At 38.4% G+C, this 25,648-nt stretch overlaps 1 protein-coding gene across 3 annotated transcripts in view; it reads right to left on the bottom strand.

Moving 5' to 3' along the window:
* The window catches only part of LOC104587507 (chloroplast envelope quinone oxidoreductase homolog), a 40,501-nt gene extending 14,853 nt beyond the window's left edge, over window positions 1-25,648 (bottom strand). The window contains exons 1-2 of one of the 3 annotated variants that reach the window (XM_088896675.1): window positions 25,152-25,648; window positions 167-643 (exon numbers count right to left, since the gene is read on the bottom strand). In XM_088896675.1, the coding sequence (XP_088752801.1) occupies window positions 167-174 (8 nt within the window). In that variant the 5' untranslated portion in view covers window positions 175-643; window positions 25,152-25,648. The remainder of the gene's footprint in view (window positions 1-166; window positions 644-25,151) is intronic. The other 2 variants (XM_010245141.3, XM_088896676.1) reach the window with 2 other exon arrangements.

The following is a 25,648-nucleotide window of genomic DNA, read 5'->3' as shown; positions in this document are numbered from 1 at the left end:
GACCAAAATACCCCTCTTTAGTCGACTCTAACACTCCCCCTCAAGCTGGAGAGTATATATCATATAATCCCAGCTTGTTACATATATAGCTCACTCTTTCCGAACTCAACCCTTTAGTGAACAGATCTGCCCATTGATCACCTGTTCTCACATGCTCAATGCTTACCTCACCATTGATGACCTTTTCCCTTACAAAGTGGCAATCTATCTCTATGTGTTTAGTTCTCTCATGAAAAACTGAGTTGGATGAGATGTGAATTGCAGCATTGTTGTCACAGTATAGCTTCATTGGTTTGCTTATTGAAAACCCGATTTCCTGCAATAGATTCTTCAACCATACTAGCTCACATGTAGTATGTGTCATGGCCCTGTATTTTGCTTCTGCACTGTTCCTTGCTACAACAACCTCCTTCTTGCTCTTCCAAGTCACTAGATTTCCTCCCAGAAAGTTGCAATAACCTGTAGTGGATCTCCTGTCTGATACAGAGCTAGCCCAGTTTGCGACGGTGTATCCAACTACTTCAAGATCACCTCCTAGCTTGTATAGCAACCCACGACCTGGGGCCCCTTCAAATACCGCACAATTCTAAGAACTGCATCCTAGTGAGGCACCCAAGGATTCTACATGAATTGGCTTACCACACTGACGGAAAAAGAGATATCAGGCTATTAGTGGAAATTATTTTTAGCAATATTTCTCACATAACATAATTCATCGAATTAGACTAATAATTGGGTTTTTTTGTTATTTGGGTAAACCCCATTCGGGAAATCACGTAGTTATTCCCTTAATTACATCTCTACTAGTGGCAGAAAAAACCTTTTGATTCTGATTCAGAAGTACCAATGAATAAAGACTAAACTAAGTAAGAATTTTCTACACAATTTTCAAAGGAAATTCTGGTATATATTCACTCTTTGTTTGAGAGAAAACCAACATATAAAGAAACAAACATTGTATGCATAACAAGTAGATAGGTATCATAAAAAAAACGTGTTTCATCAATAAGGCTACAATTGGCCTTTAAATTGTGGTTGTGTGCATTATCATGCTGTGAGGAACCATAATTAGCCAAGTTTCATGAACAAGGCTATAGATGGTTTTTTTTCCCTCACACATAGGTTAAGAGGTTGTAAGGAACCATAATCAGCCAAGTTTCATGAACAAGACTATAGATGGTTGTCTCCTTACATGTATTTCAATATGAAACAAGTTAGGAAAAAAAAAACAAAAGGAAGAAAGAAAAGAGTGAGAGGAATTGACAGAATATGGGCTTCCATCTCATTCGAGAAGCACAAGGAGTATCATATTGAAGAGGTGTAGGAAGAAAACAATGTTCCCTACCTTCTTCCTTTCTCTTTTATATTCTCGACAACAATCTTCTCGTCTTTTCTCTTCCCACTTGTTTCTTAATGCTAGAAATCCTACAAATCAATTAGTAATAGCCAACAAAAAGGCATTATCCCCTTCCCCTTGTAGGAGAGGGGTTTATATAGAGGTGGGAGGTGGTTAAGTAACTCCCCACTCCTCTCTTCTTAGAATGCCAAGTGTCACCCCACTTAAAATGGGTTAAGGAGGGAAAAGAAAACTCTTCTTTCCTAAGGTGACAAGTGTCCCCCCACATAAAGTGGTTAGAGGAGGGAAAATAATTCTCTCTCCCTTAGGGTGACATGTGTCCCCCCACTTCAAGTGGTTAAAGGAGGGAAAATAACTCTCTCTCCCTTAGGGTGACATGTGTCTACCCACTTCAAGTGGTTAAAGGAGGGAAAATAAATCATTTTCCCTAGGGTGACATGTGTCCCCCCACTTAAAGTGGTTAGAGGAGGGAAAATAGTCCTCTTGTTGGAATAGGACAAGTGGCATCCCCTCATAAATAAGTGGGACACCTTACAATTAATTAATCAAAATGGGTTTATTCTTTTAGGGCCTGTTGTTCCACTAAATGGACTCTACTGCAGGCCCATTAAATGCTTATTGCATTATAAATATGCCCAAATAACTTGGGGCTTGTTGTTCACTAAACTAGACTGCAGGCCCCTTTCTTTATTAAAATGTTTCAGCCCACCAATAGGACTGATTGGGCTTAAAAGAAAGCCCTTTTATCTTCTTTATTATTATTTTTTTTTAAGTTGTGATTGGGAGTATCTTAATAACCTACTCCCAGTCCAGCAAACTTAAGGACTTAACAGTGCCCCCTTGAGAACTGTGAGCTCAAAAAATAGCTTGAGGTTGCAGTGCTTAAGCCATTTTTAATTGATTGGGCCAGATTTTTGTGAATCGGACTTGATTAAGACTTGAAGTTGAAAACAAAAGCCCCTCTAATGGGCTGGAAATTGTAAAAAAAGGACTAACCATATATTGTTAGGCTTTCTTTTATTATTAATAGCCCATATAACTTAAGTGTAAGAACTTTTATATAAGGCTTAAAGAATATAATTAAATGGGCTTAAGAAACTTATGAATATGGGCCCACACATAAAGTGTGGTCCCATGTTTTAAATTGAAATTGGCCCAAGTTATATGTTAATGGGCCTACAAGCTTTTAATGTAAATGGGCCTTAATGATATGTCAATGGACCTTAAAAGCCTTTTAAATAACTAAGTATGGGCCATTATTTAAAGTGCGGTCCTATACTTCACACTTGTCTTTATGGGCTTAAAAGAAAGGCTCAACAAATTAAAAGATGGCCAGCTGTCCATTAGTTAAGTAAACAAAAGTCCTACTATAATTAAGACTTCCGTTTAGATAAATATACGAGCTAGCACGTTTCCAACTTCTTTATCTCATTACTCCAGTCAAAAGAGAGAAAAGAAAAGGAGAGACTTAGCAAAGAAAAAGAGAGACTCAGCCTTATTGAGTCAATCTCATTCACATATAGGCTCCAAAAAGAGAGGGAGATATTATTTCTGAAAGAGTTGCTGCACCTTCAACAAATCTGTCTTTTCCAGATTTCTCTCCACCTAAAGACAAAAGTGATTCAGCCTTATTGAGTCTCAGTCCTATTCACATGGAGGCTCAAAACGAAAGGGAGCAACTACTTCTCAAAAAGCTGCTGCACCTTCAACAGATTTGTCTTTTCCAGATCTTAGGTATGCTATTAAATTTTTGTTTAATTAAGAAGAAAAAACAGATAACCATTCTTTTATGTTTTCTTTTATTACTGCTGAACACTTGAATCAATAAATAGGATTGCCTTTTTTATTTCAACCTGTTTTTTTTTACTACGGACACCAGAAAAAGACTGAATCCTGAAATCATTAAACAGGATTTTATCTTTTTCTTTGACTTCTATCAACAAGAAAAAAATGATTGAATCCTAAAGCTATTAAATAGGATTTGATCTTTTTTTTGCTACTGTTAAAAAAAAAAGCTGAATATGATTTCGCCCCCCTTTTTACTTCTTACTGTTGTTAATAGGAAAAAGGCTGAATATGATTCTGCCTCTTTTCTCTTTTTTTTTTTTTTTTTTTGACTGCTGTCAACAACAGAGAGAGAGAGAGAGAAGGCTGAATATGATTGTTTTTTTTCTTTAACTGTTGTTAATAGGAAAAAGATTGAATATGATTCTGCCTCTCTTCTTTTTTTTTGACTTCTGTCAACAGCAAAAAAACTGACCCTTTAGATCACTAATATGGTTCTATTTGAAAGAATTTCGGTTCTGATATTCCCCTAATTGGATATAGTGTGCAACTACGTTTACTTTTCCGCACTGCAATAGGAAGGTCAAGATCAGAAGGCAATTCAATTGTGGAAAGAGCTGGATCAGCCACGGGAGTAGAAGGTGGTGGAGGTGCTGGCCTCTATTGATGAGTATACACTTGACGAATTGGTGGTCTTTCAGTACACTCCTGCATTGGGGAAGGTGTAGACTCAAGCATAATGAGAACCACCGGGATGGAATTATCACCTGGAAGAGGAAGAGGAATCTTTGTAAGAGGAGAAGGGATATCAGAAGGAGAGAAGTATGGCACCGATTCGAAAAATGTAACATCAGGACACAGGATTTTCGAATAACATGGTGTTAATGGAAACTTTTTTAGCATAATTTCTCACATAAAATAATTCATCCAATTAGACTAGTAACTGGTTTTTTTTTTTTTTGTTATTTGGGTAGGCCACATTCGGGAAATCACGTAGATATTCCCTTAATTACATCTCTGCTAGTGGCAGAGAAAACCTTTTGATTCTGATTTAGAAATATCAATGAATAGAGACAAAACTAAGTATCATTTTTCTATGGTATATATTTCCTCTATGTTTGAGAGAAATCCAACGAATAAAGAAACAAAGATTGTATGCATAACAAGTAAATAGGTATCACAAAAAGCATGTTTCATCAATAAGGCTACAAATGGCCTTTAAATTGTGGTTATGTGCATTATTATGTTGTGAGGAACCATAATCAGCCAAGTTTCATGAACAAGGCTGTTGATGGTTTCCCCCTCACACATAGGTTAATAGGTTGTAAGGAACCATAATCGACCAAGTTTCATGAACAAGGCTGTAGATGGTTGTCTCCTTGCATGAATTTCAGTATGAAACAAGGAAGAAAAGAAAAATAAAAGGAAGAAAGAAAGGAGTGAGAGGAATTGACAGAATATAGGCTTCCATCTCATGTGAGAAGCACAAGGAGTATCATATTGAAGTGGTGTAGGCAGAAAACAAGATTCCCTACCTTATTCTTCCTTTTTCTTTTATGCTCTCCACCCAATCTTCCTCTCTTTTCTCCTCCCACTTGTTTCTTAATGCTAGAAATCCTGCAAATAAATTAGTAATAGCCAACAAAAAGGCATTAGCCCCTTCTCCTTGTACGAGAGGGGTTTATATAGAGGAGGGAGGTGGTTTAAGTAACTCCCCACTCCTCTCTTCTTAGAGTGCTAAGGAGGGAAAATAAAACCCTTCCTTCCCAAGGTGACAAGTGTCCCCCCACTTAAAGTGGTTCGAGGAGGTAACTCTCTCTCCCTTAGAGTGACATGTGTTCCCCCACTTCATGTGGTTAGAGGGAAAATAACTCTCTCCCCCAGGGTGACATGTGTCCCCCCACTTCAAGTGGTTAGAAGAGGGAAAATAACTCTCTCTCCCCTAGGGTGACATGTGTCCCCCCACTTCAAGTGGTTAGAAGAGGGAAAATAACTCTCTCCCCTAGGGTGACATGTGTCCCTACTTCAAGTGGTTAAAGGAGGGAAAATAGTCCTCTTGTTAGAATAGGACAAGTGGCATCCCCTCATAAATAAGTGGGACACCTCACAAGAAATTAATCAAAATGGATTTATTCTTTTAGGGTTTGTTGTTCCATTAAATGGGCTCTACTGCAAGTCCATTAAATGCTTATTGTATTACAAATAACTCCAATTAATTTGGGGCCTGCTGCTCATTAAACTAGATTGCAGGCCCCTTTCTTTATTAAACAAAAGTCCATTAGTTACGTAAACAAAAGTCCTACTATGATTAGGACTTCTATTTAGATAAATATAGGAGCTAATACGTTTCTAACTTCTTTATCTCATTACTCCAGTCAAAAGAGAGGAAAAAAAGAGACCCAGCCTTATTGAGTCAATCTCTTTCACGTACAGGCTCCAAAAAGAGAGGAAGCTACTACTTCTCAAAGAGTTGCTGCACCTTCAATAGATCTGTGTTCCAAATTTCTCTCCACCTAAAAACAAAAGAGACTCAGCCTTATTGAGTCTCAGTCCCATTCAAGTGGAGGCTCAAAACGAAAGGGAGCAAATACTTCTCAAAATGCCGTTGCACCTTTAACAGATTTGTCTTTTCCAAATCTTAGGTATTCTATTAAATGTTTAATTAAAAGTAGATAATCTCTCTCTCATATATATTTTTTTACTACTGCTGAATCCTCAAATATTTAAGCTGAATCCTTAAATCATTAAATAGGATTGTTTATTTTTTTATTTCAACCTTTTTTTTAATAAGGCCACCAGAAAAAGACTGAATCCTGAAATCATTAAATATGATTTTATCCTTTTCCTTGCTACTATCAACAAAAAAAAGACTAAATCCTAAAGCTATTAAATAGGATTTGATCTTTTTTTTTTTTACTAATATTAACAAAAAAAAAAAAGCTGAATATGATTTTGCCCCTTTTTTCACTGTTGTTAACAGGAAAAAAAGGTTGAATATGATTCTGCCCTCCTTTCTTTTTGCTATCAACAACAAGAGGCTGAATATGATTCTGCCTCTTTTTTTAACTGCTATCAACACCAAAAGGTTGACCCTTTAAATCATTTAGTATGATTCTATTTGAAAGGATTCAGTTTTGATATTCCCCTAATCCTGGAATTTTTTTATTTATCTAATGTTTAGAATTGTGATTTTTTTTATCAGTGATGAAAGAGAATTTGATCTTTGACATTATGTTTTGAGGTTGTTTTACAAACATTCCCGTTCTCCCCGAGATTGGGGTAAAACTATTTTAGCTCAAGACATTAGTGGTATCCAGGTGTAGATCACATAAAGAAAAGGAAAATCAGATTAGAAATTCTTTAAGATCAAAAAGATTTTAATGGTTTTGATGATCTCATTGAGACTTAAGAACCCATATAAAAATCAACGTATAGATGATTAGGGATTAGTGGTTCTGATGAACTCCAAGTGTAGAGAATCATATAGAACCAGCAACGATTAGCATCAAAGATCAAGATGAATGATTCTCAAAGATTAATTGAATTTCAGGTTCTGATGATCTCTAAGTGCAGATCATCATACAGAACCTATCAAGAGTTAAAATGATTAAAATCAAGTACAAGTTCTAATGATCTCCGAGCGTAGATCATCACATAGAACCCATCAAAAATTAAAATGATTAAAACCAAGTACAGGTTCTGATGATCTCCAAGCGTAGACCGTCACATAGAACCCATCAAAGATTAAAATGATTAAAATCAAATACAGGTTGTGATGATCTCCAAGATAGATCATCACATAGAACCCATCAAAAATTAAAACGATTAAAATCAAAGGTTTCCATTGAAATAAAGGTTAAAGACTAAGCATATGGATGATTAAATGCATAGAACATTATATAGAACTGATCAAAAATTAAAAATCAAGATCAGAGGTTCTTATGATCTCCAAGTGTAGATCATTATACGGAACCTATAAAGATTAAAGAAAATGATTTAAAATCAGTTATAGGTTCTGATGATCCCCAAGAGTAAATCATATAGAACATATCAAGATTAAAGATTAAAAAAATCAAAGGTTCAAACAATTATCAAGATTGATGATTAAAGATCCAATATTTATAAAGATTAATCAAGATTAAAGGTTCTAGTGATCTCAAAGTGTAAATCATCATATAGAACCTACAAAGAATTAAAGAGAAAAAAAAGGTATTAATGAGAATGTAGCTGGACCTAAATATTAGGCTGCCTACGTACCCGTTTGGGATCAAGCCAATGTAGTTCATGTGCCTCTCCAACAGTTTAACCAAATGAGAGCAATTAGTGGGGCATTTTAGCAATTTTACCACGTACTGATACCATTGGTGGTTTGTCTAAGCAGATTAGCCATGTGCGGACATGGTGGTTTGTCCAAGCAATTTAGCCACGTGTGGACATGGTGGTTTGTCGAAGCAAACATGGTGGTTTGTCCAAGCAATTTAGCCACATGTGGACATGGTGGTTTTACTCATCGATTTAACCACATAAGAGGCATCGGGGTTTTACTCATCAGTTTAACCACTTAAGAGCAATTGGTGGGTTTTAATTAAGCATAAAAACGCTTAAGGAATTTTCCATTCACACAAGGATATCTAATTTGGCCGTCAGAGTTGGATAACTCTTTGGAAAACTTTAGCGATGATGTATGGACCCTCCCATTTGGGTTCAAATTTTCCTAAAGTCTTCCTGGTGATTATGATAGGCCTTCTGACGGTTAGCACTAAATCTCCCACCGCAAATGACCGATATCTCACCCTTTTATTAAAGGCGCCTGCAACTTGGGCTTGGTAGACTTCAAGTTTTTGTTGAGCTATGAGTCTCTTCTCATCAAGTGTCTCAAGTTCAGCAAGCCTTATCTTTACATTTTCTTCTGGATGTATGAGTTGTGTTGCAATCCTTAAAGAGGGCAATTGAACTTCTAGAGGAAGAACAGCTTCTTCCCCAAATACCAAACTATAAGGTGTGCGTTTAGTGGCTGTTCGCATTGTTGTTCAATATGCCCAAAGTGCTTCAGGGAGGCGTTCATGCCAATCTCTTTTATTCTTCGACACCATCTTCTTAAGTATTTTGCAAACTTTGTTAAAAGCTTCTGCTTGTCCATTTGATGAGGGGTTATAAGCTGCAGATTTAGAATGCTGAAATTTATATTTCTCAGCTAACTTTATCATGGCCTTGTACTTAAAGTACGAGGCATTATCCAGTATAATTTTGGAAGGAATTCCATATTTGTATATGATATGGTTTTGAATGAAGTTGGCAACATCTATTGCCCTAACTTCTTTTAATGGAATTGCCTATGCCCACTTGGAAAAGTAATCCGTGGCAGCCAAAATATATGAATGTAACTTAGAAGATGGTGGTTTAAAAGGACCAATCGCATCTAATCCCCAAGTTTCAAATGGCCATGATAGAGTAGTAGGATGAAGAGGCATTGGTGGTTGATGTATGAAATCTCCATGTAATTGGCATACTTTACAAGAAGATGCAAATTTTATTGCATCTCGAACCATGGTAGGCCAATAATAACCTAGCCTCTTTAATTGCCCTGCTAATTTTGGCCTAGCTTGATGGGCTCCGCATGTGCCAGAATGGACTTCATATAAAGCATTTTTTGCCTCTTCATTAGATAAGCACCTTTGTAGGAAACCTTTTTCTTTGGGTCAGTAGGCAACCTTCCATGTAAATATTCAATGATAGGTTGTCTCCAATCTATATCTTCCTCAATTTGATCTATTGTGACCATGCTCACATTTTCAATTTCTTGTAATGAATTCCTTTGCCTTCGACAAGTAACACAATTCCTTAGGATGAAAATAGCATCCAACATAATAGTGGGCCAGTAATAGCCCAACTCTTCTAAGTGTCCTACCATCTTAGGGACATTTTGATGTACATTGCAATCTTCTGCATGTACTTCATAGAGAGCTTGCAAAATTTCATCTTCAGACAAGCATTTGAGGAGAATTCCATTTACGGATTTTCTATATAGAAATCCATTTATATACCTAAAGTGAGCAGCTTGGCATTGTACATTAACGCTCCTTTTGGAGTCTATTGGAATAATCCCATACTGCAAATAATTGATTATGGGTGCCCTCCAGTTTGTAGTTTCTCCTTCTAATTTTATTGTGACGAAGTTCACAAATTCCACCTCTTTATCTCTTTCATTTATAGATGGAAGGATACGTCTTTCACCAATAGTGATTTGCAGTTCTTTTTCTTCTGGAAAAATGAGTGACGCGGCCAACTTGGCTAATGCGTCTGCTTTGTCATTCTCCGATCTTGGTATATAACCAATAGAGATATTGGTGAATTAAGTCACAAGTTCTTTGGCCTTTTTGAAATAAGGGATTAAATTCAAGTGCTTAAGCCCATACAATTCATTTAATTGGTTAACAACCAATTAGAATCTCCATACACTTGTAAGTGTTCAATGTTCATCTCTCGTGCAATTTCCAACCCAACAATAATCGCCTCATACTCAGCAATATTATTTGAGCATAATGATGTTAGGGAGAATGAATAAGGAATCAACTCCCCTGAAGGTGTGACAAGTACAATTCCTACCCCTGCCCCTTGATTTGAGGAAGCTCCATCAAAGTAAAGTTGCCAAGGCTTCGCTACCTCTACATACAAAACCTTCTCGTCTGGGAGATCTTTTGATAACTTCATATCATTAGTCACGGGATGAGCTATTAGAAAGTCAGCTATTGCTTGCCCTTTGATTGCTTGCCCTTTGATTGCTTTTGAAGGAGTATATTTGATCTCAAATTCTAAAAGGGTGAGAGACCATTTGGCTAGTCTTCCTGTTAAGACCAGTCGAGAAAGCAAATATTTTAAGGGATAGACCTTTGAGATTAATGAGATTGGGTGTGTAAGCAAATAATGTCTGAATTTTTGAACAGAAAACACCAATGCTAAGCACACCTTTTCAATTGGGGAGTAATTGAGTTCTGCTCCTACCAAGGTTCTGTTCAAATAGTATAGAGTATTTTCCTTCCCCTGCTAACACAGGAGGTTTTAGTAGATAATCTTTAATGCTTCGGAAAGCATTTTGGCATGCTTCATCCCATTCAAAGGGTGTATTTTTCCTCATTAGCCTTGAAAATGGTTGACATCTCCCAGTTAAATTGGAGATGAACCACTTTATATATGCTAGCCTTCCTTGTAAACCCCGCAATTCTCGTAAATTTCGATGGGGAGGTATTTCTATGATTGCCTTAATTTTTGCAAGATCGATTTCAATTCCTCGATGTCGCACAATGAATCCGAGGAATTTTCCTGAAGTTACCCCAAATGCACATTTCAAGGGGTTTATTTTAAGTTGATGTTTTCGAAGTCTATCGAAAGCATGATGTTATTTTTTTCTAGTCTTGACCACTAGATCATCAACATAACATTCCACAATATTGTGAAGCATATCATTGAGTATGACTATCATGGCTCGCTGGTAAGTAGCCCCAGCATTTTTCAAGCCAAAGGGCATAACTGTGTAGCAAAATATTCCTTTTGGAGTTCGAAAAGCAATTAGCTCTTCATCTTTTGGAGCCATCTTAATTTGGTTATAACCTGAAAAGTTGTCCATGAAGGACAATGCTTCAAACCCTGTAGTAGCATTCACTAGTAATTTTGTAATAGGTAGTGGAAATTCATCTTTCGAACATGCATCATTAAGATCTCTAAAATCTAAGCACATTCTCTGATAAAACCAACTCTTATTAACTTGTCAACCTCATATTCAATTTGTACAATAAGCTTAGGTCTAAAGCGGCGTTGAGCTTGTTTTACAGGACGCTCATCCTTAGAAACAGTTAATCTATGTACAGCTACATTTGGATCTAATCCTAGCATGTCTTGATATCTCCAAGCAAAGACATCCTTGTATGCTTTAAGTAAAGATTCATATGATCCCAACTCTTTCTTGGTGAGTAGAGCACTAACAAAAATGGGCTTTGGGGTTTTCAATAGTTCCAAGGTTAATTTCTTAAAGCTCATCTATAGTTGCTTGGCCTCCATCTTCAAGCTTTTGTGGCACCGGTTGAGCTTCCTTGATTTCTTCAAGACTTTCACCTTCAGGAAGAACTTCAATAGATTGAGTTTCCTCTTCCTTTAAAAATTCCATCTGTTCAAATCTATCATAGTCAAGGTTTGTATCTTCTACTTCTACTTGAGTAGTAAAATTTTTAATAAGATTCGTACCTTGTCCTCCTAGATCTGCAGATTGAGGTTCTTTGGTGGAGATGTAGTTGACTTCTACTTTGAATTCTCCGCCCTACTCCAACTTCTTAATGGTAATGTTAGGCTGTCACTTCTTTTCTACAATTTTCCTGCTATTTTTGCCAATCCCTTGGGATGGTAATATGAGTTTGTTGAAGAAACTCGTTTCTTTTCATGCTCAACATCTTTTAAGTCTCCAAGTCATTTGAGCACAGAGACTCGAGGCTTTATTTCCTCTTGACTAAATATAGCTTTTTCACGATCTGTGAGTATTGAAATCTTTGACGTTGATACCGTATTACTGTAAATAGGGTTGTCGTTGTCCCTATTCATAACCATAAATGACAAGGGCTTAAACTTACGGACAACAACCCTCTTTATTTTTTCCTTTCCTATTTTGAAGGGAAGTTGATACTATTAATTGAGTTTGTGGGATTGATTGATCAATCCTCCTCAATGGACATGTATAGCTTGTCACTAATGTTGTCATAGAATCCTGTAGTGATGTCAGGGCTTTATGCCCCTGGCTTCTTTGACTCTTAGGAGTGTACCTAAAAGCAATTTTAGGTTTAGAATCAATTGGAAATTTTGGCTCTTCAGATGTGATTCTGGCAATATTGATTTTTGGGGTCTTTGGTGGATCCTTATGCATTGGAGGTTTGTGCACCCTATTCACTTTACCTCTTGTAACCCCTTTCTTTGGAGAAGTCAACGATAGATCAATAGTCTTGTAAAATTTGGCATCTGTATAATGCACCTCTTCTCCTTGGAATGGGTTTGGGTCAGCAATAGCCTTCTTTATTTCTCCATCTTTGTTGAATTTAAAACATTGATGGAGTGTTAATGGGATTACTCCATATGTATACAACCAAGGGCATCCTAGGAGGACATTGTAAGAGGTGTCTGCATCAATAACATGAAATAGGGCATCTGAATACAATTCCCCGGTTTCAACTTTTAAGGCAATAGTGTTAATTGCCTTTTGTCCTTCTTCATTCAATCCTTGAATAGTTAGATATGAAGGAGATAGTTGGCAAGGTACCATACCCATAACCAATAGTGTCTTCAAGGGCAAAAGATTTACTACAAATCCACAATCGAGGAGTATTCGATTAATGGGTGTATTGTTAGACAGTTGTATGCCCTTAGCTTCAATCAGAAATATATACATTATGAATTTATTGTAAATGAATAAAGTACACATTTGATTCATGTTCCTATGGTGTGTTTCTGTGTAATACCCTTAAAGTGGACACTTAATGAGACTTGTGTTAGTTTAGAATGTTCACAGCCATTGGGTAAGTCTGGGGAGATTTATCCTGCCAAGGCTGACACTGGTGTGCTGCCAACTGTTGGGGTGGCTTGTCTCAGCTACCAAGGTGAGACCCGAAGCACATGTAGTGTAGGATTAATAGAACCTTTGAACCGGACCAGATTTCCAGTATTGCCCTGGACCTTGGAGATAGATGGGAAAAACTGGAAAGTTACACCTGACCCCTAGACTCGATTATGATACTACACTAGGTGTCGGATTGGGCTGTCTTTGATGTACCAATCAGTGAGATCCTTAGCGGGGGTCAAAACCTAGGTATGTTGGGACAGTCCGAGAATTCATCTGAGTGGGTTATCATAGTGACAGGATCAGCCCCTTTGTCGAACAAAGGTAATGATCGGGGATGCACTCTCTCTGATGGAAACCAAGACTGCCGGCAGCCAATTTCAATTGTTGAGATTTTGTTTTGCAAAATATATAAATATATATATATATATGTTATGGTTTCGAAATGATTTGCAAAAGGTTTTAATTCCCGGGATCCATGTAAGCAGCGAGTGCAACACTGTTCCTTGCAGTCGAAGGAGAGGTCCTCCCTTGTCGGGCAGTGTTTGATCATTATGGGCTGAGAGGTTAAGTGTAAGACTATTGAGGATAATACCTGATGGGCTAATCTTGCATCTGCCCACAGTCCCTGGGTGTTACAAGGTGGCTTGGCCCAGAGACCACTTAGGATAAGTGTTGGGCCCATAAAGCCCATAAGATGAGTTTCAGGGGGTGCACTGTCCATAACAGTGTATTCGGCCAGGCCTTGTAACAAAGGCTGGGCTGAACCCATGTGGCTGATGTGTATATCAATGTTTGGGTCCCACGCCATACAAGGAAGCCCAACTGGGCAACAGTTTGGAAGGCTAAGTGAGTACATAACCTTAAATGGGCCTTAAACCCATTTCGAACTGGGCTAATTTGGTCAGTCAATTAAAAGGGGCGAATTCTGAGATGGATCAGCTGATAGGATTGGGCCTAAACCCTATCCACTTAGAGAGTCCAAGATCTAAATAAGATTTAGATCCGGAAGCCTCCTAATTAGATTAGGAGATGGTTGATCTAATCTGCAGATAAGATAAGGGTTCTCCCTTATCACTTAAAGGGACTTCTAATCCAAATATAATTTGGATCAGCAGCTCCTAATAGGATTAGGAGCCGATCCCTTTAAATCTATAAAAGGAGGAGGGGGCGGCAGCCTTTAGACATGCAACCTAAGACTCTTGTCTTCAGAGCTGAAATCACAGAAGAGAGATTTCTGCAACCTCTGCAAAATCTCTCTTGCCGCCTCCTTCCTACCGCCGCCATTACCTTCAGTTCGATCTCCAGTTCTTGGGAGAAATCAAGATCTGATCTTGATACCAATCTTTTCCCAAAAGATTGATTGGAGCTGTACTCACAAGCCATCCAGTTGATTCTTGCGAAGGGTCAAGTTCTTTTGAAAAACATTGTTGATTCTGCTCCATCCTGCACTGTGCCATCTTCAGTGGGAGTAGTCTTTGGATCCTTCCTTGGGCGTGAACACCTCCATTGGGAGATACTAATTCTCCGTATCAGGTACATCCTCCCTCCTACTCCTTTTGGTTCAGATCTGGTTTGGTTCATGGTTCGAGATTGATCCTTGAAAAATATGTTTTTCTAAAATAGGGAATTCGATTCCCTGCAAAGATGGGAGAAATTTTTTTGAAATTCGCCCAGTCCATTCCGCAAGACTTGGGCGTCCATGTGATGGATATCCCATCCCTTCATGTATTACCCACTATGCCTGACACATATAAGAGACGGTTATGATACTCCGTTCTAAGCTGCAAATCTTCATCATCAAAGGAAATGCATGCCATACATGAGGCACACATTTTAGGAAACTTGGTTGTGCTTCCACCGGATTCACTTCATCGTTAAACCGTTCAGGATCTAATGATGCTTGAACTAAGGCCCCTCTTAAATCCGGAGAAAGCTGCAATGCATCATAAACACATAACTGAGTCGGAATTCGCTTCAAGTGAGCAAGAACATCATACTTGACACGCAATCTAGCTTCTCGTATAGGACAAACTTGAATTAGTGTTTCTAAATGTGAGTTATTTGTCCTATTTTTTGTAACAAACTCCCTATCCTCCTTTTCTTCGATCTCTACTTGTGTAGTAGAGTTATTAGCCTTTTCAATTGCCTTCTTACTTGAAGAAGGTTCTTGTGTAGAAGGAAGACGGCATCGGCTATATTGTAAGGTGATTTGATCCACCTCATTTTGCGCTATAGGCACGCACATCTTCTTGACAAGATGTCGTATGATATGGCATTATTGAGACCATCTTCACTTCATCAAGGCCTTCATCAAGTATTTCTTTTGGAATATATTCCTTTAAAGTAACAGGGAACCTTGGGGGTTGTTCATATTCATCCTCAAAAATTATCTGAGGCTTCTTTCCGGACCTTCTTTTCTTATTCTTCTTAAAGACCTTACATCTCTTGAAAGTGATACCTAGAGAGGCAGACTTTTCTATTCTTAAGGGTTTAACTATCCCTTTTGGCTTTCTGTTAATAATTGTCGCAAACTTTCTTCCTTCTCCAAAGCAGAGGAGTCATCAAAACATAACATGCTTGGCTGTGCCATTAATTCATATAAAGAAGGGATAGTTGGAGCCTTTTCTTCTACAAGAGATATATTGTTAATAGTTCCAATAGTCTCTTTTGTAGGAGGTTCAGCTAATTCAATTTCCCCTTTGTCTATCATTGATTGGATAATGTCCTTAAGGACAAAACGATCTTTTATGGGATGACTGACCATCCTATGATAAGGACAATACCTTGGGTTCTTTGTCTTGTTGACATCACCTAGTCGCTTTGGATTTGGCAATTTAATAGCATTTGTTGCTACAAGGTCATCAAAAATCCCTTGTACATCTTCATTTTCAAAGGAATATTTCTTTTCCCTTCTTTCTTGTAGAGCCATGGGCTTAGGAACATCCTTTCCTTTAGCCTTATCCTTCTTTTGCCATCCTTTTTAGTTTCTGAAGGAGGATTGGGCTTGCGTGCCACAATCTTTTGCCTAGCAATTTGTCTTTCCATATTGCTAACTTTAAAAACCAATGCATCAAATGATTATGGTTCTGCTGTGCCTACAAAGGTAGCGGTCTCTAGCAAGAGATTGTTAGCACACATTTGCACTACTGAAGTTTCCTTTAATTGCTCAACACACTGAAGATTCATGTTTCTCCAGTGTGTAATGAATTCATTTACACTTTCATTTGGCCTTTGTTTCGTTTCAACCAAATCTGTAATTAATAATTTCTCGTGGAGCTCACAAACTGTGCTAAGAAAGCACGTTACATATCATCCCATGTGATAGTCGATCCTGATGCTAATTGTGTTTACCAGGTAAAAGTTGCCCCTTTCAAAGTACACAAATTGCCTTATTAATAAGGCATCAAACATTGCTGATTCACCACATGCAAAATAAAAATGGGCCAAATGTTCATGGGGAGACCCATTTGTTCCATCAAATTTCTCAAAGTTGGGCTTTTGATATCCCGAAGGAAATGGGAGTGTATCATAGTGGGCAAGATACGATTTCCTGTATCCGAGGACTAGTGGAGTCAATGATGCTTGAAACTCCTTAATTCCTTCTACAATCAATGCCTTTAAATCCAATTGAGAAGTAGGGGTAGGAACTGGAATAGACTGCTGTTCAGTTTCCCTAGTGGAATTGCTAGCTTGAGATGCCAATTGTGCAGGTAGGGATGCAATTTCAACATCCTTTTCAGCCAGTCTTCGTTGCATATCTTGGATTTGTTCTTCTAGGCTTAAAGTGCCTCTTACAAGAACTGGCATAGAAATTGGTTCCCGGTCATCTGTAATGATTACACTTTTCTGAAACTGAGAAGATTCTTCTTCCATAGACTCTATGTCTTGAATTAATGATTCGGGATCTTCATACATCGGGTTGAATTTTGAACTATGGACATCTCATCAGTAGATTCTAACTGACTGCTTGAACTTACACTTGAGGTATCCTCCCAACTTTGTAATAATCGATCCTTCGCTCTTGTGATGGGTCCTCTATAGTGTCTAAGTTCTTCGGTGGGCATGGTGTATGCCCCTGGCTTGAAAAAGATCTTTGCTTCCTTAGCATACATAAATTTGATATGAATGCCCATTTCTTTGCTTCCATATCTGATTTTGATTTTTGTGATTGTTTTGTTGCAAAACCAGCAAGTAACTTAGAGGCTTCAACTTGAGATTTCTTAGTTTTCGAAGATCTTTTAGACCTACGAAGGGTAGAGTCATTTTCACTTGATGACCCGAGTTCAATAACTCGAGGTTTCAGCTGCAATGAAGTAGAAGCATTTTCATTCTTTTCCTTTGAAACCTCGGTAGAGGTTTTGGAAATAGAGTTTTCTTCAGAGATGGTCACCATCATGACTGGTGATTCTGGAGGAGTTTGCAAATTCACGGGAATGGTTCCGATCATGATTTGAGTTGGGGCAATCACTCTAGCCCTTGGTTTGGTAGCCTTTACTGGAGAGACCACCTTTGATTTTGTGATCTTCAAGGTTGATGAGGCAACCTTCTTGGTTACCTTTGCCTTTGGAGGCTTAAAACCTGTCCTTTTGGTAGAGTTGAGCATAGCATGTACACGTAGGCTATTTCTTGCATACGAGGTCTTAATGACCTTTCTCTTTTTTTCCTTCTTAATCTTCTTTTCGGTCTTAGGAACCAATGACATGGTGGTAGCAATGTTGCTTTGTAGGAAGGCTTCTTTGAGCTCCCCATTATCTCCTTTTCTGCAGCCGTGAGCTCAAGGTAGTGAACAATTACTTTTGGTGCCATGAGTTCTTCATATATAGGCACAACACAAATATAAAGATATTGTATGAACCATCACCATTTTTTAGTTTTAGCCTATTTTTTCATTTCAACTTCCTTCACCAAAAGGAGAACGGGTCCCACCAGGCGTGCCAAAATTATGTTAGTGGAAATTGTTTTAGCATAATTTCTCACATAACATAATTCACCCAATTAGACTAATAACTGGGGATTTTTTTTGTTATTTGGGTAGACCACATTTGGGAAATCACATAGATATTCCCTTAATTACATCTCTACTAGGGGCAGAGAAAACCTTTTGATTCTGATTTAGAAGTACCAATGAATAGAGATTAAACTAAGTATCATTTTTCTATAGAACTTTCCTTTGAAAATTCTGGTATATATTCCCTCTTTGTTTGAGAGAAATCCAACAAATAAAGAAACATTGTATGCATAACAAGTAAATAGGTATCATAAAAAGCATGTTTCATCAATAAGGCTACAAATGGCCTTTAAATTGTGGTTATGTGCATTATCATGCTGTGAGGAAACATAATCAGCCAAGTTTCATGAACAAGACTGTAGATGGTTTTCCCCCTCACACATAGGTTAATAGGTTGTAAGGAACCATAATCAACCAAGTTTCATGAACAAGGCTGTAGATGGATGTCTCCTTACATGTATTTCAGTATGAAACAAGAAAGAAAAGAAAAATAAAAGGAAGAAAGAAAGGAGTGAGAGGAATTGAGAATATGGTCTTCCATCTCATGTGAGAAGCACAAGGAGTATCACATTGAAGAAGTGTGGGAAGAAACTAAGATTCCCTACCTTCTTCTTCCCTTTTCTTTTATGCTCTCCACCCAATCTTCTTCTCTTTTCTCTTCCCACTTGTTTCTTAATGCTAGAAATCCTGCAAATAAATTAGTAATAAACAACAAAAAGGCATTAGCCCCTTCTCCTTGTAGGAGAGGGGTTTATATAGAGGAGGGAGGTGGTTAAGTAATTCCCTACTCCTCTCTTCTTAGAATACCAAGTGTCACCCCACTTAAAATGGGTTAAGGGGGGAAAAGAAAACTCTTCCTTCCTAAGGTAACAAGTGCCCCCCCCCCCCCCCCCACTTAAAGTGGTTAGAGGAGGGAAAATAACTCTCTCTCCATTAGGGTGACATGTGTTCCCCCACTTCAAGTGGTTGAAGGAGGGAAAATAAATCCTTCTCCCTGGGGTGACATGTGTCCCCCCACTTCAAGTGGCTAGAGGAAGGAAAATAACTCTCTTCCCCAGGGTGACATGCGTCCCCCCACTTAAAGTGGTTAGAGGAGGAAAAGTAACTCTCTCTCCCCTAGGGTGACATGTGTCCCCCCACTTAAAGTGGTTAGAGGAGGGAAAATAACTCTCTCCCCTAGGGTGACATGTGTCCCCACTTCAAGTGGTTAAAAGGAGGGAAAATAGTCCTCTTGTTAGAATTGGACAAGTAGCATCCCCACATTTAATGGGCTCTACCACAGGCCCATTAAATGCTTATTGTATTACAAATAAGCCCAATTAACTCACTAAACTAGACTGCAAGCCCCTTTCTTTATTAAAATGTTTCAGCCTACCAATGGACTGACTAGGCTTGGAAGAAAGCCCTTTACTATTATTTTTTTTAAGTTGTGAGTAGGAGTATCTTAATAACCTCCTCCCAGTCCAGCAAACTTAAGGACTTAACACAGGGTTGTAGCATTTATACCCTTTCTGGGTCCTAGAGTAGCCAAGTAAGATAATATTAATTGAATGAGCATCCAACTTGTCTAGTCCAAGACCAAGATTCTAAACAAAGCACACACACTCGAAGATCCTAGGAGTCAGAGGATATGGAGACAGAGTGGGAAATAAGATAGAGAACGGAGAACAACCATTTAGAAAATGCGATTAATGAGAAAACAACCAGTTAGGACTACATCACTCCAGAAACGTTTAGGAACATTCATATGATGAATGAAAGACCAACCTGTTTCAAGTAGATGTCGGTTCTTCCTCTCAGCCACCCCATTTTGCTGAGGGGTGTGAGCACAAGATGTTTGATGAATAATACCATGTTGTTCCAAGTATTGTTGGAATGAAAAAAGAAAATACTCTCTATCATTGTCAGAACGAAGAATTTTAAGTGAAACACCAAATTGTGTATGCACTTCAGCATGAAACTTTTGGAAAATGGAAAATAATTCACTTCTTTCTTTCATTAAATAAAGCCATGTCATTCTTGAACAGTCATCAACAAAGATAACAAAATATTTATCACCATTATAAGACTCAATTCTGATTGGACTCCACACATCTGAATGAACTAAATCAAAAGGATTCAACATACGACTATCAACTCTAGGACTAAAGGAAACCTGATGGTGTTCCCCATACTGACACGACTCGCACTATAAAGACGACAGACGACTCAATGACGGAACAAGAAGCTTGAGAGCTTTAAGAGATGGATGGTCAAGTCTACAATGCCACTGAAGAGGGGTCAAAGAGGTTTGAAGTGCAACCATAGATCCACCACCATCAAGATAATACAATCCGCCAACTTCATGCCCTCCACCAATCTTCCTCCTCGTCGTTAGATCCTGAAAAACACAAGAGGAAGGGTAAAATGTGATAGAACAATTGAGGGATTTGGTTAGTTTACTAACAAACATAAGATTGAAAGGAAACTTGGGAACGTATAAAACAGAAGTCAAAGAAAGAGATGATGTGTTAACATTACCAACACCATAGATGGGGGAAGTAGATCTATTGGCAAGGGCCACATTATTTGATGTAGAAGTTGGAGAAAGGGAGGAAAACACACCTAAAGTCCCGGTCATGTTATCAGAGGCTCTAGCGTCAATTATCCAGGGTGAAGGTTTAGATGCTAGGTAAGCTATACCTGAATGAGCAAGAGTGGTAGTATTCTAATGTGAGGTAGCCTGAAGAAATCTCTCATACTCCTCTCTTGGAATACTCATCATCTCCTTCCTAGAAGTAATTGTGATTGTAGAGGATGCTAGATCAACTGGTTGAATATCACTGACTTCACTACCACCAAAAGCTGCATGATTAGCCCATGTTGATGGTGGGCCATGCAAATCATAGCAGAAGTTAATTGTGTGTCCTCTCCAACAATGTGTGCATTTTCTAGTAGTGCTCCTCCTTCCTCTGCCACAGCCTCCCCTTTGAATCACGACCTCCTCTACCACCACGACCACCCATAGGGTTACCATGGCCTCCCTTAACTGTACGACCACATCCTCTGTGCCCATAGGAACCACCTCGAGTGCCAACAAGTGTTGATCTATGGGAATGTATGTTACACTTTGTGGGGGCAAGAGATATCCTACGGAGATGAGCAAACACCTCTTCTAGAGTAGGGAGAGCAGATCCTCCCAATATCTGTGCTCTAACAGGTTCATATTCTGCTTTCAGTCCCACCAAGAACCGAGTAACATCTAGTTGTTCCCTTTGTTGTTACTAAATCTTAACGTCTGGTTTTAAGGGATGATAGACATTAAGTTCATTCCAAATATTCTTCATACTAGCATAATATTCTTCAAGATTCTGGTTTCCCTACTGCAAATTTAAGTATTCCTGATAAAACTGATAAACCCTTGTGGTGTTGTCTTGTCCATAGTAGAGTTTCTTGGCATGTTCCCATATATCCCTTGTTGTATCTAAAAACATGAAATTAACACTGATTCTAGGCTCCATACTATTCCACAACCACGTCATAATTTGAGCATCCTCTTGCTCCCAATCACTAAAACCTGGGGATTCAGCACTAGGCTTCTCCTCTCGTACATACTTCACTTTCTTCTTAGCCTTCAAAAACACCTCCACTGACTTGGCCCACGGAACATAGTTTTCACCATTAAGTTTGATGGAGGTCATCTGGACATTTAAAAAAAAAAAATCAGAGGAAATCATGACACTTGATTTCTGGTCACCACTCGCATCTCCCAACAAAGCCATTTCAGTCTACAAAGTCGGTTCCACCCGTCACACACAAAAAAAAAAAAAACAGTTCCAACCACTGCACTACAGTTCGTTAGCTACCACACAAGCACACTTGCAATCACTAAGTACTGGCCTTAGCATACATTCGGCCACTTCAACCACCACTGTACTGCTAACATGCAGATTTAAAACCACAAAGAATCCCTCTTGAAACTACTAATTAGTGTGTTCAGACCACCACGACTGCACCTACTCGACCACCACAGCTGTCACACCGATGGTGGCAGCACTCTACACAAAAAAAATAAACCCTTTTTTTTCTGGTCACTCGACTGTTGTCCTCTTTTCCTGTCACCAGAAGTCAAACCTCTCAAACCCTAGAGGTTGTCGCAGGAATCTGGGTTGTGCCGCAGTCTTCTACCCCAGATTTCTCGTACCAGAAAAAAAATGAAAGAAAAAAGAAGAACTGAGAAATATTAGTTGAGGAAGCTGTAATCGACTGCTGTCAATGGCACTCTGATACCATGTTTGTTCTGTTCAGCCGAACTGAGAAAAGAGGAAGAAAGAAGAGAAGAGGGAGAAGAAGGGGGATAATGTCGAACTGAGAAGACTGTTCATCTATCCCAGTCAACCATGCTTAAACATTACCAAAAATAAAAGTTACAAGGACTGAAATGCCCCGGCATATGAGGAGACATACAGCTAACACTTTACTTAGGGGAAAAGACCAAAATACCCCTCTTTAGTCGACTCTAACAGTGTTATTTATGGAGATCCTGAATCTACTGTTATGGAGTAGTGGGCAAAGGGGTTTAACTGAGGGTTTTAAGGCAGGAAGGGATGGCCCTTGCATATCTCATCTGCAGTATGCAGATGACACTTTTGAATTTCCTGGATACTTCAGTGGATCAAGTGTTAAATTTAAGGGCAATTTTCGCAAACTTTGAGCCGTTATCAGGTCTGAAGGTTAATCTTGCAAAAAGTGTGGTAATTGGAGTGGAGAAGTTGAGGAGGTCTGTGCTAATGCTTTTGAGTGCAGAATTGGAAAGCTTCCATTCACATATTTGGGAATACCAATAGGAGGGGCTTCAAATTCTGGTGTCTTACGGAGACCAATAGTGGAGAGAGTTGAAAGGAGGTTGGATGGGTGGAAGTCAAAATACCTCTCATTGGGAGGGAGGATAACATTAATTAAAAGTGTCCTCTCTAGTCTTCCAACTTACTACTTGTCCTTGTTGAAAGTTCCATCTTAGGTGGCCGAAAGAATAGAGAAAATACAAAGAGATTTCCTTAGCGAGGGATTGGGAAGGGGGGCAGGGGAAAAAATTCCATTTGGTGAGGCGGGACAAGGTATGCAGACCAAAGAAAGAGAGAGGACTAGGGATTAGAATGCTGAGAGTTTTCAACGGGGCTTTGTTGGGGAAATGGTTATGGAGGTTTGGGTTAGGGAGAGAGAAGACGAGTCCTTGTGGAAGAGGGTGGTGTTGGGGAAATATGGGGTGGTAAGGTTGGGTTGGGAGCCTAGAGAAGTAAGGTCATAATATGGGGTGAGTGTTTGGAAGAGGATTGAGTTTTAATGGGGAATTTAGAAGCCTAATAAACTTCTCAGTAGGAGATGGTTCAAAAATCAGGTTTTGGGAGGATGATTGGAGTAGGGTTGGCAAGCTAATGGAGTTGTCCCCAAGATTGTATAAGCTGGCTGAGGCTGAAACTACTACTAGTAGCCGCTATGAAAGAAGAGGAGATCAGTTGATATGGAATCCAAAATTCAGGCAGCCTCTGCTGGATAGAGAGGTAGAGTGCATAAATTTGTTGGGAAAATTAAATGAGGTGATGATTTCTCCTCAGAGGAGGGATGAACTCTGGTGAAAGGAGTGCTCAAATGGCAAATTTTCAGTGAAGTCATGTTATCTAGCACATTACAGAAACAGTTTGAATCCAATCCAGTCAGGAGTATAGGGAAGTCCGGTTCCCCCAAGGGTAGAAGCATTTGCTTGGCTACTGGCAATGGACAACATTCTAACAGTGGATCATCTAAAATCAAGAGGCTTCAGTATGGCGAATAGGTTTGCTGTCTTTGCGAGGAACAAGAAGAGAATGTCAGACATCTGTTTATCACATGCAAGTTTGCAGATTTCCTATGGAGACTGTTCACCAAAATGTTTGGGGTACCTGACTTTCTGCCAAATTCTGCTTCAGAAATCTTTCCTGCTTGGCCGAAGTTAAGAGGTTCCAAGAAGGTTAAGGTGTTTTGGAGCTGCATACCCTTTGCAATATGTTGGAACTTGTGGAAGGAGAGGAATAGAAGAATTTTTTAAGCCAAATTCTATAACATAAATAGGATTGTGGCTGCTATAAGCAAGTCAATTGCTGATTGGGTTATGGCTCATCCAGAGTACAGACACATTAATAGAAGGGATCTGGGGGAAAATTTAGGGGAAGTGCTGGAAATTCAGAACATTCTTGCTTGTAATTGGGTGATGACTCATCACCTTCTCCTTGTATTTTTCTGTTACCTTAATGAAATTTTTCTTTTTTACCTATCAAAAAATAAAATAAAATGACTCTCCATCCCCTAAAATTCCAAACACGGATATGGGTACATTTATCGCATATGATATGCTTGTATCATACTCTGATATGTTATTTTAGATATTAAGCACCATTTATCAAGACTTGTGCCTTGCTATTTTTAAATAATTTTATAACAATATTTCTTTATTTCTTTCTTTGTTTATTTATTTAGCCTAGGCGACTGTTAGTTTTCACTTATGCATTGCTAGGTAAAAGGCATAGACATCATCTAGCCACCTTAACAACACTGAATACAATATAACGCCTATATTTACCTTCCAAAAACAAGTCGCATGCTTAATTCAACCTTTTTTTTCAACTTTCTAAGTTTATTAATATTTTTATGGATAAGTTAAGTTTATTAATATTTTTTTTTGATACGTTAAGTTTATTAATATTCTTTTTTTATTATTTAAGTTTACTAATATTCTGAAACACTAATTTATCTGGAAAAAAAAAATCTGAAACACTAATTAAGCTCATCTAGGATCTTAAAATAAAAGGTAAACAAAATAGCGCTCTAAACATTATCATGATTCTTTTCCTTTTGCAACATCTTCTTCATCATAAGCTCTTCCCTAACAGCATGTAGGGACAACTCTAGAAAAGAACAAGTCTAATGGGTCTTAAACTCTGAACCCAGTGTATATAATCCCCTACCCCTTCCATCATTAATTTCTTCTTTATCTAAGCAATATATTCTCTGTATCAGTATCTTTGCTCCTATTTTCTTCCCATCCCTTTCTTTTTCTTTTCCAATTTTCATCATCAGTGAGTTACTACATCTTTTTATATATCTACCTATCCTTATCGAGGTTCCAATAATTGAAAATTATTTCATTAAAATAAACAAATATTGAATTAGCCAGAACTTCCGGTTAAAGAAAATGTATAATGAAAGAACCCCTTCAACCCAAAAAACACATAATTCAGCCTAAAGAAGAAAGAACAAATTTATAGATTAAAACCAAATTTTGGAGATTAAACCAAACTAACAGAGAAACCCAATAAATCTTATCCAAAAAAAAAAGCAAAAAACTAAAGAAGTAAAAAGACTGGAGGAAATAGAAAATTAAAGATTACCTTCAAACCAGCTGATCCACCACCATAAGCCTCATAACGAACAGCTTTCATAACCTTCCCCGCCATACTCACAAGAAGAAGGAAAACCAACTATCGAGAAAGTAGAATTAGAAACCAAATCCAATATCAAGAATGCAGCAGTTCTTCAGAGCTCAGAGTAATAAATAAAACACTGCAATGAACCCCAGAAGAAATTTTTCCTGTTTTCCACTTTTATCTGAATCCAGTAAACCACGGAGCAAATTGTCAGTTTTCATAAACGTGGCATTTGTTCGAACATTCGACCCCTCACCAACGAACTCGCATTACTGGGTCATTTTTTTTCCGTGATGGGGTAAAGAGTAAACGAAATAAGTCCAAAACGAATTCACAATACACGCTGAGATGTGCACTATGTGAGGAAAGTGTCAGGAGCGTAATGTACGGAGCAGATTCGACAGTAATCCGGATTTGCTCCTACACCAACCTCACAGTATCTCTTCGCACATTCGGAACAT

The sequence above is a fragment of the Nelumbo nucifera genome, chromosome 1, assembly GCF_055504915.1.
Source record: "Nelumbo nucifera cultivar China Antique chromosome 1, China Antique-T2T, whole genome shotgun sequence".
Taxonomy (NCBI): Eukaryota; Viridiplantae; Streptophyta; class Magnoliopsida; order Proteales; family Nelumbonaceae; genus Nelumbo; species Nelumbo nucifera.
The sequence above is the reverse complement of the archived record's forward strand: the minus strand, read 5'-3'. Positions and strand labels throughout refer to the sequence as shown.